An 18,605-nucleotide genomic window follows, 5' to 3' on the forward strand; every position below is an offset into this window, starting at 1 on the left:
GAGAGCATGAGACAAGCCAGTTTAGCACCATTTATTAAATGATCTCAGCTGTCATTGCAGCTGCTGTACGTGTCAGCCTGTACTTCAACAGAATACGCTCTTCCAACTCCTGTTGTCCCGGGACAGAAGCGTCTTCCAGATGGCACGCCAACAGAACAAGAGACTCCGATGATGCCAGCTTCGACGATGGTGCCGTCCAGAAAGGGACAGGATCATGGCACGTTCAACCGCGTCTTCCAGAGGTTATGAAAAAGGAGCCTTTGGGGGCCCAGCCTGCCTGGCATTCTAATGGAAGTGCAAAAGGTTGGCATATTGGGAGGGAAAGGGAAGGGGGGTGGGGGAAGGAGGTGGGGGGAGGGGGCCCGCGAGGGAAAGCACTGCTCGGGTCTTAGATTGGGTTCTCGATTCCCCAGGGCTGCAGGCCTGAGTGCTGGTGGGGCTCAGACCTCTCAGTCCCCGCAGCCACGTGAGGGACAGGGCAGCCTTTCTGGCTGTCAGCTGCACCGCCAATGCGTCCCCCAAGGTGCCGTACACATCTCATCACACAGGGCGGAATTAACGGCCTAAGGACGCCGGGGTGGGGGTGGGGGGGTGAGGAGCGGGGGAGGAGGAACAACAAAGGAAGCAAAGCTGATAGAAGACCCCACCTTCCTTCCCTCCCTCCAGCCCACCCATTAAAATTAGCTTTATCGAACCTCTAGGCAACATAACTACCAGCTGTTCCAGATAGGTGTATGGGTCTGTACAGCCCGCAGGGAAATCTGGCCAGGGGAGGGGAAATCAAACACGTCCCGGAGCAAAAAGAAAAATAATCAGGAAAGCAATCTGGAGGACTTCACGCTAGCCCAGGAGGACTGGTTCGGGCAGGCAACCAGGGCAATGGCTGGCTGGCTGGCTGACCGGCTAGCAAGTGCTTGGCTGAGAGCGGTGGATACGGAGCCAAGTGGCCGGGCACCGATTCTTATAGTCAACCCTCCCTCGGTCTCAAATCGCAACGGGTCACTCGGGGAAATGCACAGGAGCTCTTATGACACGCAGTAGCAGAAACAGATTCTTTCTGAAGACAAGCACGGTTCCCAAACCTTTTTTTTTGGGGGGGGAGGGGTGGTGGGGGGTGCTCGGGTAGCATAACACTATCCACCTGAAGCTTTGACACTACGGTTTTATCCAGTGGAAATGGCGGTAAGCCCACCTGCTGAACTGGTCTAATCCACCGCCATCCATGCCTCTCTTTACTTGAAGGGACAAGGAGGTTTGCCGATGGCTAGACTGCTGTAAACGACTTTTGGGCTCATTTATTGGTCTTTAATAAGAGAGATAATCACGGTGATGATACGATTAATAATAATAATAATACTTGGCACTGCCAGAGCACCCTCCATCTGAGGAGCTCGGAGCACTTTACAGACATTAATGCAGCCTCACAACAACCCTGTGAGGTAGGTTAAGTATTATTATCCCCCATTTTACAGATGGGGAAACTGAGGCACCAGGTGACAAAGGGACTGGCCTAAGGTCACACAGCAGAGTCGGGGTCGGCGGTGGGAACTAAACTCGGGAGTCCTGACTCCCAGGCTCCCGCTCCCTTCCTCCCCCGCTGAGAGGATCTGACACGGCTCTAATCTTCGCCAATTTACCGCACTCGCCTGTTCTCGCTAATGAGACTCCGCCCCTGAAGGGGCGATCCGTCGACGGCTTTTGGACAGCTCAATTTCCTGCCGTTTTCTCCCTGCTGCCCTACTTTCCCTTCGACCCCGGCTAGACGCCACGGAAATTCCATCACCACCCTCAGCTGGGGAGTCAAACCCCCAGATCTACGGAAAACGGGACGGAGATAACAGGTCAGGATGACATACCGAGATGGGAGTGGGGATGGAAAGGGGCTTGTTTCGGGGGGCGGGGGAGGGACGGGGGGGGGATCCTATGCGATGATTTCCAGCAGCAGCAAGAAAAAGGAAGGCGAGACCAATGCCTTTCTAGCGAGGGCAGCGGTAAGAGACTAAAAGCCAGGATGGCCCATATGAAACAAGCCCAGGCTAATGCAGCACAGCTTTAAACGGTAAGGACGTGGGCCGCTCCGCAGGGGAGCGGGTTCACACGGAGAACTGTTCCAGAGAAGCGGCTTCCACCCCTAGATTCCTACGACACGCCCGTCCCGTCCTCGAGGCCCAGCCTCCTGCTCTACCCTGGTCACACGGGCACCCGGCTGGCAGCTCTCCGCCCGTGGGCCCGTCCCTGCAGAGCTCAGGGAAACCCCCGGCCCCCCCACAACACGTACTTGATGCTGTCGGTGTGCGTTTTGTATTCCATAATGGTGTTGGGAGGTAGGTTAAGCACTCGCCGCAGCGTGTCCCGGATTCGGGCTGTGGTTGCCTGGTCGCTGGCGGTCTTGTTCCAGATGGAGATGATGTCCTCCTGCAGGAGGGACAGGACCACACACGTGATCAAAGCCAACAGGAGGCAGTCTGGGAGTCAGAGCAGCCCGGGGCCCCGGTCCGCCCGCCAGGACGGCTTACCTGAAACCGGACGGAGACCACGGCGCCGCAGATCTCCTCCCCCACCATGAACTGTTCCCCCAACATGGCCAGGATGAGATTTTCCCAGCAGCGGGATGCCAAGCCCTTGCGCAGGCGGATGATCCACTTGCCGCCGTTTTTATTTGCATCGTCCTGCCAAGACACGGGGGGCGGGGGGGGGGGGGGGAGAAGGGGCTGAAGCGAGGCGAGGCTCTAAACCGCTTTACTTTCCCAACTACGACAGCGAAGAGCCCGGGACCACCTGAGAGGAAAGCCAACTTCTGGGGTGGCACCGCCATCTGCCCTGCCACGCCGATTTGCGGGAACACAGAAAGAGCAAAACAGGGGTCACATCCCAAGCACTGGAAAGAGCAATGGGGGGGGGGGGGGGGCACTCCTTGTCTTCCCCGGGAAGGTTTCGAGGATTTATGGTGAATCTAGATTTATAATCTGAGAGACAGCCAGTATTCCCAGCAACAGGTGGGGAGGACTTGAATGTCAGGGAGGGGATAACAAAGCACCAGCAGAAACGCATTCTTCAGAAGGAAAAGGAGGGAAGCAGTAAATGCCTCACCCAGCAGCCTTTGCTTTAAAGAACTAAAGCTTTTTTTTGGGGGGGGGAAAGGGGAAAGGGGAGGGGAGGCTTTGAAAAAAGACAAACTGCTCCCGCCCCCAAAACACACTCACTAAATATGAACTGAATGAACCGAAATGGCTCTCATTCCCAGAACACATCAACTCGCTCTGTCGCTCTGAGCCAGCTTTCCTGCCCATATTAATAATGAAAGAGCCCGGCATTTAGAACACCCACTCACCTCCCACATGGGCTTGATTCCCTCTTTGAAGAGATGGAAGTCGCTGTGCCCCGTCAGGTCCCCGGGACGTACCATGTGGCTATAAAATCTCCAGAACTGCTCCACCTGCAAAGATACGACACGGCAGGTAAGTGCTAGACATACACACTGCGCTCCCAGCTTCGGTCGGAGGCACTGAATAAGCCCGAGACCAACAGGCAAGGAAAAGCAAGCTATTCTCCCGCCATAATATATACGGACCTCTGCTACGATGAAATGAGCAAAGTAATATCCACTTAAGAATTTAGTCCTTAATAATAATTAGGGCATTTATTAAGCACTATGTGCGCAGGGCTAGGGTATTTAAAGCGCTATGAGACCGGACACGGCTCCTGTGGACAGGGGACTCGCGCTCCATCTAATTCCCGTTTTAAAGCTGAGGAAACTGAGGCCCAGAGAGGTCAGATGGCTTGCCCAAGGTCACACAACAGCCAAGTGGTGGAGCCAGGACATAGAATTTGAGCCTCCTGACTTCCGATCGTGTGCTCTTCCCATTAGGCCGTGTTGTCTATTCCTGGCCAGTTTAAACGGTTTGGAATTTAGACTAAAAGAACCTCAGGATGCTCCAGTGTGTGGGACACCTGCCGATCTGTAAACACTTTCATATTTTTAAGAATGATTTCAAAGCTAGAATCCCCTTCAAATAAAACCTCCACCTTCCCACATTCATAATGGGTGCCGGATTTGGACAGAGTAGACCCTGATCTTCAAGTGCCTAGGAATTCAGAGTTCAGTTGGGGAAATACCTAAAATTGTGGGAGGTTTTTTTCCTTTTTCTCTCAGCTGGGTTATTTTGGATTTCAAAATTCCCAAGTGGAGCAGCAGCACAAAGAATGCACAAGTAATTCAATGAGAGCCAGATGGCCAAAGGGAACAGCTGAGAGATCCCTAAAGGAACTTCAAAAGCCCGGTGAAGAGTAGTCAAAGGAGTCTGAAGGAATTTAAGGGTTGACAAGTAACGAGTTTTTTTAAAAAATTGGAAACGAATGTATTAGATTTGGTAAGAGATGATTACACTGAAATGTTTCTGTAGGGGGATGACGGTGGAGCTTTCCCACATATAATGACCTGGTTTTACTGTCCACCAGCATGGCAATATTCCCGGGGCCTTCTACCAGAGATCAGCTTCCACGGGAAACCTGATATGACTCTCAAATGCATAGCAGAGCACAAAGTGGAGCACTCAGCGATTATTCACTGATGATGAAAATGACGACGATGAACTTTTAGCCCAAAACGACACCTGACTGGGTCATAAATCACAAAGAATCGGAAATGCTACGGATAGCAGAGTGGCCTAGTGGAAAGAGCACGGGCCTGGAAGTCAGAAGGCCCTGGATTCTGATCCCGGCGCAGCCACTCTTCTGCTGGGTGACCCTGGGCAAATCACTTCACTTCTCTGTGCCTCGGTTACCTCATCAATAAACTGGGGGTGGAACAGCTGTTCTCCCTCTCCCATGGACTGATGTGGGACAAAGACCGTGTCCAACCTGATGAGCGTGTATCTACCCCACGGATATCTGGTGCAGCGCCTGGCACCTAGGAAGCACTTAAAAACCATTAAACGAAATGATTTTAAAAAGCCCTACTAATTCATACTACCTTACAATAGTAACACAGACTGCCTTCCCAACTTCTAGACTGTCCTCTGAAAGGCTCCCAGGCCTTTGTAGATATAACACCCAGTCCTCCTACGGGGCGGAACCCGGGCTGGGGAAAGGCAGGTAACTCACACTGATGGTACCCGACCCCGCAGAACACCTTCATCCCAATCCACACGTCGTTGGACAAACGTCGGCTTATCCCTTAACTTCTAATGCAAACACACGCTACGTAAGGCTGAGTGTATTTCACAATTTCTCACCACCCCGTTTAGTGGCAGATGCGAATGAGGAAAAGATGAATTAGATTTTCACTTCTGAATACACCCCACCCCTTAATTACCAGCCCTCTTTTCCCACTGCATCCCAGCTAGCAGTCTTTGTTCCGCTCAACTCAATCTACCTCCCACCTCCCAACTACCGAGAAAAACTTCCCCTGCGCGGAATTACTTTCCTCCCTCAAATCCGCCTTCTCACCTTTCAGGCCCTCCTAAAAAGCCACCTCCTCCAAAGAGCACTCCACGACTTATTCCTTACCTTCCTGGTCACGCCAACCCATTGGGCACTCATTCATTCAGTCGTATTTATTGAGCACTTACTGTGTGCGAAGTACTGTACTAAGCGCTTCATGAACATATTGATCTGTTCATTATTGATTCCTTTAGTTCGGTTCATTTGCATCTATGTTCCTACTCTTATAGCCAGGGCACACTTGACTTTTTACGTTCACTCGTATTTATTAAATGCTTAATGTAGGCAGACCACTGTGTTAAGCGCCAGGAAAGAATACGCAGATGTAATAAATCAGACACAGTCCCTGACTCTTGGGGCCAATCACGCTGGGAATACAAAGGGGAAGGGAGGACTGGCGAAGGATGCATAAGGAGGGATGAAACAAAACACTAAGACAACATAAAGCTATAAAGATCACTAGGACACTAGGAAGAGGGGAGAATTTCAGGCTCCTCACAGTTCAGAGTCCAGGCACAAGCGTGGCCACAGTGACTGCTACGGCAGCAGCTGCCAGTCTTCCCCAAGGCAGAGTTTGACTTTCCTTTCTGTGGCATGCTCCTAAATGCCTAGCACACAATGCTTGGCACATAATAGGCATTCAATAAATGTTGCTGATAATGAAAAGGAGCAGGAGGAGGAGAGGGATGAAGAAGCTGGCACGACCGATTTTGGAAAGGGAGAACTGACTGAAGGTAGACGTTCTGTCACTCAAAATGGCAGATGCCCGTGCTATTAACGGATGGTGTGTGCATCGTGCTTGGTGTGTGCGCCGGTGCTAATTTTAAAATCTCAAGAGTTTTTGCTTGTATTGTTTCTTAAAACCTTTGAGGTATATTTTTGTGAGTTTTGTGGGTTTTCCCTCTCCCAAATACTCTTCTCCCACGCTTTGGTATGGAAAAACTCAATTGCCCTTCAACGGCTGGCAGGCTCTCCCAACGGCGTGGCTCAGTGGAAAGAGCCCGGGCTTGGGAGTCAGAGGTCATGGGTTCGAATCCCAGCTCTGCCGCTTGCCAGCTGTGTGGCTTTGGGCAAGTCACTTAATTTCTCTGTGCCTCAGTTACCTCATCTGTAAAATGGGGATTAAAAGTGGGAGCCCCACGTGGGACAACCTGATCACCTTGTATCCCCCAGTGCTTAGAACAGTGTTTTGCACATAGTAAGTGCTTAACAAATACCAACATTATTATTATTATTAAAAGAGGCCTAGGCTACAGTGAGTCATTGGTACTTACTGAGTGCTTACTATGTGCACAGCACTCTACTAAGCACTAGGAGAGAATAATACAATGGAGTTGTAGACCCATTTCCTGCCCTCAGTTGGCTTACAGTCTAGAGGATGCAGTTCTAACAGTAGCAGATCACACCGATGCACTCATCTCCTTAAACTCTCTCAAGAATACTGCAGGAAGAAGTCCTCAGAGGTCTGGCTTAAGCCTGGGATCTCTACACCAAAATCCACCAGCTCAAAAACCGCTGCCTCCTCTCACAAGTGGAGTAACTTCCTTTGTGAACGAGTGGAGTCAGAAAAGGAGATGCAGCCCTATGGAAAACAGTCATGGGTTCTAATCCTGGCGCCACCACTTGTCTGCTGTGTGGCCTGGGGCAATTAACTAATGATGGCATTTGTTAGGCGCTTACTATGTGCAAAGCACCGCTCTAAGCGCTGGGGAGGGTAGAAGGTGATCAGGATGTCCCCTTGGGGTTCACAGTCTTAACGCCCATTTTACAGATGAGGTAACTGAGGCACGGAGAAGTTAAGTGACTTGCCCAAGGTCACACAGCTGACAAGCGGCGGAGTCGGGATCAGAACCCATGATTCACTTCACTACTCTGGCCTCAATTACCTCATCTGGAAAATGGGGATTGAGACTGTGAGTCCCCCATGGGACGGGGACTGATGTGCTTGTGTCCTCCCCAGCGCTTAGTTCAGAGCCTGGCACATAGTAAGTGCTTAACAAATACTATAATTATTATTATTATTAAGCCATCAAATACAGAAGGATCAAATTCCTCTTCTACTCACTCACTCAACTAAAACACTAAAGCAGCCCCAGGAGAGCAAGGTCTAAAGGAAGCTTTCCTGGGGGAGGCCCCGATCGTGATACTTTGTTCCCGCAGAGGTTTGGAAAGGCTCTTGGCAGAAAAAACACCTCATCGCTTGGCCTGAACCATTCCTCAAATCATCACCGCCACCACAAAACACCGGTCAGGCTTCAGTCAACCCGTCTTTACCTCAGAGGAAACAACTAGGGAGAAACTCTGCCACTCGCTCCTAGCCAGTCGTTACCCAAGAAGACGAGTGGAAGGGGACGGAAAGGAGACACGCTGTCACTTCAACCAGTTCTGCTGTAAGGTCAGGAGCGGTCCGGATTGTTACCCGGTTTTCACAGATCCAGGACCGTCAAAAAAGTCCAAGACCACAAAGATCCCGCCGGTACAAGGGCCACTTGTTTTTTCAGGCATCTCCACTCATCCCACAATTACCTTGGCTCTAAAAAGGCAACCAAAATGGGCCACGTGGGAGGACTTTATATCTTCTTTTCTAACTGCAGGTTAGCTTTACAGGCACAAAAAGCTTGAGAGAGAGCACGTCTTGGCACCTGAATTTCTTTATTCACCTGCTAAATCCTGCAATCCACTGCATGGGCCACGTGGGAGGCCTTTGTATTTTCCTTTCTAACTACAGGTCAGCTTTACAGGCACAAAAAGCTTGAGAGACAGCACATCTTGGCACCTGAATTTCTCTATTCACCCACTGCGTGTACTTACTGGAAGGTCCACCAAAATCTTTTCACTTGTGCCTGCTGGATTCAGAAATCCAGGGTAGAAGAGAGGGAAAAAAAACCCCGAACCCCAGGGAAAATGTTTGCTGCTAAAATTCAGAGTATTTATGTTTACCAACATGCACATGCCCCACGATCGACATACACTGAATTAGTCTAGTGGAAGTAGTTTTAGTTATTATTAAGCTTTGAGTGCAGAGCACTGTCCTAAGTGCTGGGAAAGTGTACATAGACAGGTGACTGACAGACAGATAATTACTCTCCCCGGCTTCAAAGCCTTATTGAAGGCCCATCTCCTCCAGGAGGCCTTCCCAGACTAAGCCCCGCTTTTCCTCATCTCCCTCTCCCTTCTGCATCACCCTGACTTGTTCCCTTTGCTCTTCCCCCATCCCAGCCTCACAGCACTTATATACATATCTGTCATTTCATGTACATATCTGTTATGTACATTACTATAATTTCTGTATTCACGTCTGTTTCCCCTCCTCTGAACCGTAAATTCGTTGTGGGCAGGAAATGTGTTTCTTTATTGCTGTACCGTCCTCTCCCACGGTGATGTGCACACAGTAAGCGCTCAATAAATACGACTGAATGAATGAATGAAGGTGGGAATAACACACGGGCCCTGTGCGCTAAGGTAAGATGACGGCAGGGTACTCACAGAAGCAAATGTGCCAATCTGTTTGATGTTCTGTTCGTAACTCTGCGAGCTGGTGGGCCGTCCGGGTGTTCGTCTGGAGTACCAGAAGGTATAGTTGTACTGCAAGGGATGTTCCGCGGGTCCGGGGACAACAGCCTACGGAATAAAGCCGTTCACTTACCCGCAGCACGATCCCAGAACCAGGCGCGCGGATTCCCGTCCCCTTGGACTATAGTCATTCTAACCTTTTCCGTTAAAAACGTTTACTACCAACACCCAGTAAGAATAAACTGCATTTCCCCGACATGGTTAAATCCAAACCAGATACCACCCTTCAAAATTGAGACTTCCCTCTGCCTTGCTACATTTCTCTCTCCCGAGCGGCAACTGAAACGATACCTTTAGTCAGTTAATCAATCATATTTATTGAGCGCTTGCTGTGTGAGCAAGCAAGTGCTCCCTTAGTCTCTGGGAGCAGAATAATTGGGGTTATTTGTTAAGGGCTTACTGTGTGCCAAGCACCATCCGAAGCATGGGGTAGATACAAGGTAGTCAGGCTGGACACAGGACAGAGGACGTGCTGTATTTTGCAGTAACCCACAGGGTGAGGAAGTAGGGACCATTACCCTGATGAGCTCCAAAGGGATTTGGTCGGTCCTTAGCTATGATTCATGGTCTCCACAGTCTGGAATGTAGCCTACCCTAGGGAAAACGGGTGAGGTTGCCGGAGAAAATTGGGTCTCCACCCCTTTTCTGGGGCAAAAGTGTTCCCCCCACCCCCCAATCCAGTGAACAGAGGGGAAAATGCCCTACAACCACCCCTTTCGAGGGGGCTTACTGTCCCTTTGCAGGCATCCCCGTGTGGCAAGGTGCTATAAAGCAAAGCATCATACACCAAGATCAAACCTCATGATTCATTCCCCAGAAAACCTGGCAAGGAGCAGTGTGGCCTAGTGAAAAGATCACAGGTCTGGGAGTCAGACGACCACTCGTCTGCTGCGTGACCTCGGGCACGTCGCTTCAATTCCCCAAGCCTCAGTTTCCTCAACTGTAAAATGGGGGTTAAATCCTAATCCCTCTTTCTTTAGACTGTGAGCCCTGTGTGGAACAGGGAATGTGTCCAACCTTATCTTTTCTCTACCCCACTGCTTAGAACGATACACAGCTGGGGTTTAACAGGTACCCCTACTTTTTTTCTTAAAGCTCACCTTCCTCTTGCTGCTGGTCTGGCTTTTATCTCGCTCAGTTTTTTCCTTCTCACCGTCTTTCTGTGTGCTGTTTTCTTCGTTCTGGTCATGGTCCCCACTGTCGTCATCTTTCAAGCTGAAACAAGACAGACCAAACAATGTTCCTCTAGGCTCAGATGCCTTTTTCTTTTTCACCCTCCACCCCCCGCAGTCATATCGTATGACCCACTATCTAAAGGGGGAACCAACCCAGAGGAGCCCAAGTGTACAGCGCCGAGCTTGAGAAGAGGGGGCGGGTGTCAAGCACTCCAGAAGGGCGGCCTCAGGGTGGAGGAAGAATGGGTGGCAAAATCCCCAGTGACCTGTAAACCCTTAAAGGGACAACTGCAAATAATGCCGGCATTTCTTAAGCGCTCACTATGCGCAGAGCACGGTTCTAAGCGCTGGGGTAGATACAGGGTCATCAGGTTGTCCCTTGTGAGGCTCACAGTCTTCATCCCCATTTGACAGGTGGGGTAACTGAGGCACAGAGAAGTGAAGTGACTGGCCCACAGCCACACAGCGGACAAGTGGCAGAGCCAGGATTCGAACCCATGAGCTCTGACCCCCAAGCCTGTGCTCTAGATTCCAGAGACCTAAGAGAAGACGGGCAGAGAAAATCGGAACCAATGAGCGTTTTGAAGCAAGTGACCGCTTCGTACGCTTAAATGGAAAGAAACTAACAGAAATAAGATTGGGGTCTACTCTGGACAGCTGGACTGTAAGCCCGGCCATGGGCAGGAATTGTCTCTGTTGAGAAAATGAACATTCCAAGCGTCTAGTACAGTGCTCTGCACGTAGTAAGCACTCAATACTACTGAATTATCAAGGCTTATACTGTACATCCCTTGATTCTATTTATCGTGATTATGTTGTCTTGTTTTTTTCTGTCTAACCCCCCCACGTTTAGACTGTGAGCCCATCAACGGGCAGGGATGGTCTCTATCTGTTGCCGAATTGTCCATTCCAAGCGCTTAGTCCAGTGCTCTGTACGTAGTAAGCGCTCAATAAATATTACTGAATGAATGAATGAATAACGCCACTGAGCTGTTTATAGAGAGGACGTGCAGTTATGAGAAAGGTATGAAAACCATCAGAGAGCAACGCTGGGTTTTTACCTGGGTGGGAGGATTGGGATCAACAGTAAAATCATTTCCCAAAAGATACAGATCTCCCAGAAAACGACACGAGGCGCACCCCGGGAGCGACCACTTCTAATAGGGGAAATTAGGAGTGGGAAAATTCCAATCTGTCATTCTGAAACGACCCAGTTCCTCTTTGGTGTTTTTCGCTCTTACTGTACAGCTTCACCAACCACTCCAAACATCTACGCTTTTCGAGTCTGAAATCAGCGTGGCTTAGTGGAAAGAGCCCGGGCTTGGGAGTCAGAGGACACGGGTTCCAATCCCGACTCTGCTACGTGTCTGCTGTGTGACCTTGGGCCAGTCGCTTAACTTCTCTGTGCCTCAGGTACCTCATCTGTAAAATGGGGATTAAAACTGTGAGCCCCACGTGGGACAACCTGATTACCTTCTATCCACCCCAGTGCTTAGAATAGTAAGCGCTTAATAAATACCGTCATTATTATTATTTTCCAGAGAGATGGATGGAATAGATGGATGCTTAGAAGGCACGGGACACCGTTCCCACGAAGGCCTATCGAGATCCACCGAGTTACCAACTCATTCAATTCAATCGTATTTACTGTGCGCTTACTGTGTGCAGAGCACTGTACTAAGCGCTTGGAATGTACAATTTGGCAACAGATAGAGACCATCCCTGCCCAACGACTGGCTCACAGTCTAAAAGGGGGAGACGGACAGCAAAACCAAACAAACCGGCATCGATATCCTATAGAATATAGATATATAGATCTATATATCTATGGTTCTGTTTATCTATTTTGAGGATACAGATCTATATATCTATGAATATATAGATATATCTATATTCATATATATCCATGAATACATATGAGTATATAGATATATAGATCTATCCATAGATCTGTATATGATGTGCATGATGACTGAAGATGATGAAATGTGAATGGATGCTGGCAGTGGCAACTTCTGCCTTTTCATCATCATCAGTGGTATTTATTGAGCGCTCACTAGGTGCAAGGCCCTGAACTAAACGCTTGGGAGAGTCCAATAGAAGAGAGTTGGTTAGACACGCTCCTGCCTCCCTCATATGCTTGTGGGTGTGTTGAATACTGCTCCCAAAGCAGAAGCAGCGTGACCCGGTGGAAAGAGCCCGGGGCCTGGGAGTCGGACGGACTTGGGTTCTAATCCCGCCTCCACCACTTGTCCACTGTGACCTGGGGCAAATGACTTCACTGCTCTGCACTCCCCTTCCCTGTAAAAAGGGGATTAAGACTGTGAGCTCCCTGTGGGATAGGGACTGTGTCCGTGTGGAAGCAGCGTGGCTTAGTGGAAAGCGCCCGGGCTTGGGAGTCAGAGGATGTGGGTTCTAATCCCGCCTCCGCCCCTTGTCTGCTGTGTGACCTTGGGCAAGCCGCTTCACTTTTCTGTGCCTCAGTTACCTCATCTGTAAAATGGGGATGAAGACTGGGAGCCCCATGTGGGCCAAGCTGATGATCCTGTATCTTCCCCAGTGCTTAGAACAGTGCTTGGCACACAGTAAGCACTTAACAAATACCCTCACTATTATTATTACAGCAAGCACTTAACAAATACCATAATTATTATCGACCTCAGAGCTTAGTACAGTGCCTGGCACAGAGCAAGCGCTTAACAAGTACCATAATTATTATTATTATCTACCCCAGCGCCTGGCACATCGAAAGCAGTTAACAAGTGCCATAATAATTATTACTATCTACCCCAGCGCTTAATACAGTGCCTGGCACAAAGTAAGTGCTTAACAAGTACCATAATGATAATAAATAAAAAATTATTATCTAGCCCAGAGCTTAGTAAAGGGCCTGGCACATCGTAAGCACTTAACAAGTATCATAATAATAATTATTATTACCTATCCCAGCACTTAGTACAGTGTTGGGAACATGGTAAGCACTTAACAGGTACCATAATTATTACTATTGCTAACCCAGAGCTCAGTTTCATGGCACAAAGCAAGCGCTTAACAAGTACCCTAAGTGCCATACTACGTCACTTTACTTCTCTGTGCCTCAGTTCCCTCATCTGTAAAATGGGGATTAACTGTGAGCCTCACGTGGGACGACCTGATGACCCTGCATCTACCCCAGGGCTTAGAACAGCGCTCTGCACATAGTAAGTGCTTAACAAATACCAACAATATTACTAATAACGTGTATATTCGTATATATTATTTATTACTCTATTTTACTAATGATGTGCCTCTATCTATGATTCTATTTATCTATTTTGATGCTATGGATGCCTGTTTACTTGTTTTGTTGTCTTTCTCCCCCAACCAGACTGTGAGCTCGTTACTCCGCAGGGATTATCTCTGTCGCTGATGTGTATTACTACTAATACAACATTATTATTTGTATCAACATTATTACTATTATTATCATCACAATGATTCATTCATTCATTCAATGGTATTGATTGAGGGCTTACTATGTGCCAAGCACGGTTCTAAGCGCTGGGGGAGATACAAGGTAATCAGGTTGTCCCACGGGGGGCTCACAGTCTTCACCCCCATTTTCCAGATGAGGTCACTGAGGCCCACAGAAGTGAAGTGACTTGCCCAGAGTCACACAGCTGACATGTGAGGGAGTCGGAATTAGAACCCACAACCTCTGACTCCCAAGTCCGGCCTCTTTCCACTACGCCACGCTGCTCCTGATACATAGTAAGCGCTTAACGACAAAATAAAAGGAAAAAAAAAGCAACACGGGGAGGAGGAGGAGGAGGAGGAGGAGGAAGAGGAGGAGGAGGAGGAGGAGGAGGAGGAGGAGGAGCGGCACGGTGTGGGGGAAAGAGAAGCGGAGTGGCTCAGTGGAAAGAGCCCGGGCTTGGGAGTCAGAGGTCGTGGGTTTGAATCCCGGCTCTGCCGCTTGTCAGCTGTGGGACTTTGGGCAAGTCACTTACCTTCTCTGGGCCTCAGTTCCCTCCTCTGGAAAATGGGGATTAAAAACTGTGAACCTCATGTGGGACAACCTCATCACCTCGTATCCTCCCCAGCGCTTAGAACAGTGCTCTGCACATAGTAAGCGCTTAACAAATACCCTCACTATTATTATTAACTTCTCTGGGCCTCACTTCCCTCACCTGTAAAATGGGGGTGAAGCCTGTGAGCCCCGTGAGGGACAACCTCATCACCTCGTATCCTCCCCCAGTGCTTAGAACAGTGCTTGGCACATAGAAAGCACTTAACAAATGCCAACATTATTATAAAGTACAAATACCAGTATTATTATCAAGTACAAATACCAGTAGTATTATTATTATTAACTTCTCTGTGCCTCAGTTCCTTCATCTGTAAAATGGGAATGAAGACTGTGAGGCCCACATGGGACAACCTGAGCACCTTGTATCCCCCCAGCGCTTAGAAGAGCATTTTGCACATAGTAGGCGCTTAACAAATGCCAACATTATTAACTTCTCTGTGCCTCAGTTCCTTCATCTATAAAATGGGGATTAAAAACGGTGAGCCCCACCGTGGGACCACCTCGTATCCTCCCCAGCGCTTAGAACAATGCTTGGCACATAATAAGCGCTTAACAAATACTGTCATTATCATTATTATTTCTCTTGGCCTCAGTCCCCTCATCTGTAAAATGGGGATGAAGGCTGTGAGCCCCATGAGGGACCACCTCATCACCTTGTATCTTCCCCCAGCGCTTAGAACAGTGCTTGGCACAAAGTAAGGGCTGAACAAATACCCCCGTTATTATTAACTAATCTGGGCCTCAGTTCCCTCATCTGTAAAATGGGGATCAAGCCTGTGAGCCCCACATGGGACAACCTGATGAGCCTGTATCTACCCCGGAGCTTAGAACAGTGCTTGGCACATACTAAGCGCTTAACAAATACCAACATTATTATCATCAACTAATCTGGGCCTCAGTTCCCTCACCTGTAAAATGGGGATGAAGCCTGTGAGCCCCCTGAGGGACCACCTCATCCCCTCCTATCCTCCCCCAGTGCTTAGAACAGGGCTTGCCACATAGTAAGCGCTTAATAAATACCAACATTATTATTATTAACTACTCTGGACCTCAATTCCCTCATCTGCAAAATGGGGATGAAGCCTGTGAGCCCCCTGAGGGACCACCTCATCACCTCCTATCCTCCCCAGCGCTTAGAACAGGGCTTGGCACATACTAAGCACTTAACAAATACCGACATTATTAACTAATCTGGGCCTCAGTGACCTCATCTGTAAAATGGGGATGAAGCCTGCGAGCCCCACGTGGGACAACCTGATGACCCTGTATCTCCCCCAGCGCTTAGAAGAGTGCTCGGCACATAGTAAGCGCTTAACAAATACCCCTATTATTATTATCAACTAATCTGGGCCTCAGTTCCCTCACCTGTAAAATGGGGATGAAGCCTGTCAGCCCCACATGGGACCACCTCATCACCTCCTACCCTTCCCAGCGCTTAGAACAGTGCCTGCCACAGAGTAAGCGCTTAACAAATACCCCCATTATTATTCTTCACTAATCTGAGCCTCAGTTCCCTCACCTGTAAAATGGGGATGAAGCCTGTCAGCCCCACTATGGGACCACCTCATCACCTCCTACCCTCCCCAGCGCTTAGAACAGTGCTTGGCACATAGTAAGCACTTAACAAATACCCCTATTATTATTATCAACTAATCTGGGCCTCAGTTCCCTCATCTGTAAAATGGGGATGAAGCCTGCGAGCCCCATGAGAGACCCCCTCATCCCCTCCTACCCTCCCCAGCGCTTAGAACAGTGCCCTGCACATAGTAAGCACTTAACAAATACCCCTATTATTATTATCAACTAATCTGGGCCTCAGTTCCCTCATCTGTAAAATGGGGATGAAGCCTGCGAGCCCCATGAGAGACCCCCTCATCCCCTCCTACCCTCCCCAGCGCTTAGAACAGTGCCCTGCACATAGTAAGCGCTTAACAAATACCCCTATTATTATTACCCACTAATCTGAGCCTCAGTTCCCTCATCTGTAAAATGGGGATGAAGCCTGTCAGCCCCACACGGGACCCCCTCATCCCCTCCTACGCTCCCCAGCGCTTAGAACAGTGCCCTGCACATAGTAAGCGCTTAACAAATACCAACATTATTATTATCCACTAATCTTGGGCCTCAGTTCCCTCACCTGTAAAATGGGGATGAAGCCTGTGAGCCCCATGAGGGACAACCTCATCATCTTGTATCCTCCCCAGCGCTTAGAACAGTGCTTGGCACATAGTAAGCACTTAACAAATACCCCTATTATTATTATCAACTAATCTGGGCCTCAGTTCCCTCATCTGTAAAATGGGGATGAAGCCTGCGAGCCCCATGAGAGACCCCCTCATCCCCTCCTACCCTCCCCAGCGCTTAGAACAGTGCCCTGCACATAGTAAGCGCTTAACAAATACCCCTATTATTATTACCCACTAATCTGAGCCTCAGTTCCCTCATCTGTAAAATGGGGATGAAGCCTGCGAGCCCCACACGGGACCCCCTCATCCCCTCCTACGCTCCCCAGCGCTTAGAACAGTGCCCTGCACATAGTAAGCGCTTAACAAATACCCCTATTATTATTATCCACTAATCTGGGCCTCAGTTCCCTCACCTGTAAAATGGGGATGAAGCCTGTGAGCCCCACTATGGGCCCACCTCCTATCCTCCCCAGCGCTTAGAACAGGGCTTGGCCCCTAGTAAGCGCTTAACAAATGCCAGCATGCTTATTATCGACTAATCTGGGCCTCAGTCCCCTCATCTGTAAAATGGGGATGAAGCCGGCGAGCCCCATGAGGGACAAACTTTTATCCCCTCCTATCCTGCCCCAGCGCTTAGCGCAGTGCTTGGCACAGAGTAAGCGCTGAAGAAATCTTCGTCCTCCTCCTCAGCATCATTATTCGAGTGACTCTTGTAGTGATTGTGGATGCCGATGACGGTGCGGGCCCCCGGCGGCCTCCCGCCATTCCTCCCCCGGGCGGGGCCCGGCCGGGCCGGAGTCGCCTCTCCCCGGCTCGGAGGCCCCCGCGGAGGCCCCGGGCGCGGCCCCCGGCGTCGGGGTGTGTGTGCGGGGCCGGCGGAGCCCCAGGGCAGAGGCGCCCACTCACGCGTCGAACTTGTTGTTCATCCTCTCGCCGCCGCCGCCGTCGCCGCCGCCGCCGCCGCCTCCTCCTCAGCCGCCGACTTCCGGTCCGCCGCCCCCACGCGTCCGGGCACTTCCGGCCACCGCGCGGAACCACCGAGCCCGCCCTCGCCGTCCGGGCGGAGCGCTGAGGAGGCGGCACGAGCGCGGGCCGGAAGTGGGCGCGGGGGAGCGGGAGGGGGGCAGCCCTCCGTCTGTCAGTCATTCAGTCAGTCCCTCGGGGAGTCTCATTCATTCATTCATCACTCAGTCATTCATTCAGTCAGTCAGGCCGTCATTCAGTCAGTCCCTCAGGGAGTCTCATTCATTCAGTCATTCATCACTCAGTCATTCATTCAGTCAGTCAGGCCGTCATTCAGTCAGTCCCTCAGGGAGTCTCATTCAGTCATTCATCACTCAGTCATTCATTCAGTCAGTCAGGCCGTCATTCAGTCAGTCCCTCGGGGAGTCTCATTCAGTCATCCATCACTCAGTCATTCATTCAGTCAGTCAGGCCGTCATTCAGTCAGTCCCTCGGGGAGTCTCATTCATTCATTCATTCATCACTCAGTCATTCATTCAGTCAGTCAGGCCGTCATTCAGTCAGTCCCTCAGGGAGTCTCATTCATTCATCCATCACTCAGTCATTCATTCAGTCAGTCAGGCCGTCATTCAGTCAGTCCCTCGGGGAGTCTCATTCAGTCATCCATCACTCAGTCATTCATTCAGTCAGTCAGGCCGTCATTCAGTCAGTCCCTCGGGGAGTCTCATTCATTCATTCATTCATCACTCAGTCATTCATTCAGTCAGTCAGGCCGTCATTCAGTCAGTCCCTCAGGGAGTCTCATTCATTCATTCATCACTCAGTCATTCATTCAGTCAGTCAGGCCGTCATTCAGTCAGTCCCTCAGGGAGTCTCATTCAGTCATCCATCACTCAGTCATTCATTCAGTCAGTCAGGCCGTCATTCAGTCAGTCCCTCGGGGAGTCTCATTCATTCATTCATTCATCACTCAGTCATTCATTCAGTCAGTCAGGCCGTCATTCAGTCAGTCCCTCAGGGAGTCTCATTCAGTCATTCATCACTCAGTCATTCAGTCAGTCAGTCAGGCCGTCATTCAGTCAGTCCCTCAGGGAGTCTCATTCAGTCAGTCATTCATTCATTCGCTCAGCCATTCATTCAGTCAGTCAGGCCGTCATTCAGTCAGTCATTCATTCAATCGCTCAATCATTCAGTCAG

The 18,605-nt window shown here is 49.9% G+C and overlaps 1 protein-coding gene across 3 annotated transcripts in view; it reads right to left on the bottom strand.

Annotated features, from left to right (window-relative positions):
* EIF4E2 (eukaryotic translation initiation factor 4E family member 2) overlaps nt 1-17,428 on the bottom strand; it is a 30,050-nt gene extending 12,622 nt beyond the window's left edge. For 2 of the 3 annotated variants that reach the window (XM_029061869.1, XM_029061868.1), the window contains exons 1-6: nt 17,352-17,428; nt 10,116-10,230; nt 8,929-9,063; nt 3,332-3,436; nt 2,517-2,669; nt 2,279-2,415 (exon numbers count right to left, since the gene is read on the bottom strand). In XM_029061869.1, coding sequence (XP_028917702.1) covers nt 2,279-2,415; nt 2,517-2,669; nt 3,332-3,436; nt 8,929-9,063; nt 10,116-10,230; nt 17,352-17,371 — 665 coding nt within the window. In that variant the 5' untranslated portion in view covers nt 17,372-17,428. Of the gene's footprint in view, nt 1-16; nt 286-2,278; nt 2,416-2,516; nt 2,670-3,331; nt 3,437-8,928; nt 9,064-10,115; nt 10,231-17,351 lie in introns of those variants that run through there. The other variant, XM_029061867.2, reaches the window with a different exon arrangement.
* Nucleotides 17,429-18,605: the final 1,177 nt, after the last annotated feature.

Source organism: Ornithorhynchus anatinus, chromosome 1, assembly GCF_004115215.2.
Source record: "Ornithorhynchus anatinus isolate Pmale09 chromosome 1, mOrnAna1.pri.v4, whole genome shotgun sequence".
In the NCBI taxonomy this organism is placed as follows: Eukaryota; Metazoa; Chordata; class Mammalia; order Monotremata; family Ornithorhynchidae; genus Ornithorhynchus; species Ornithorhynchus anatinus.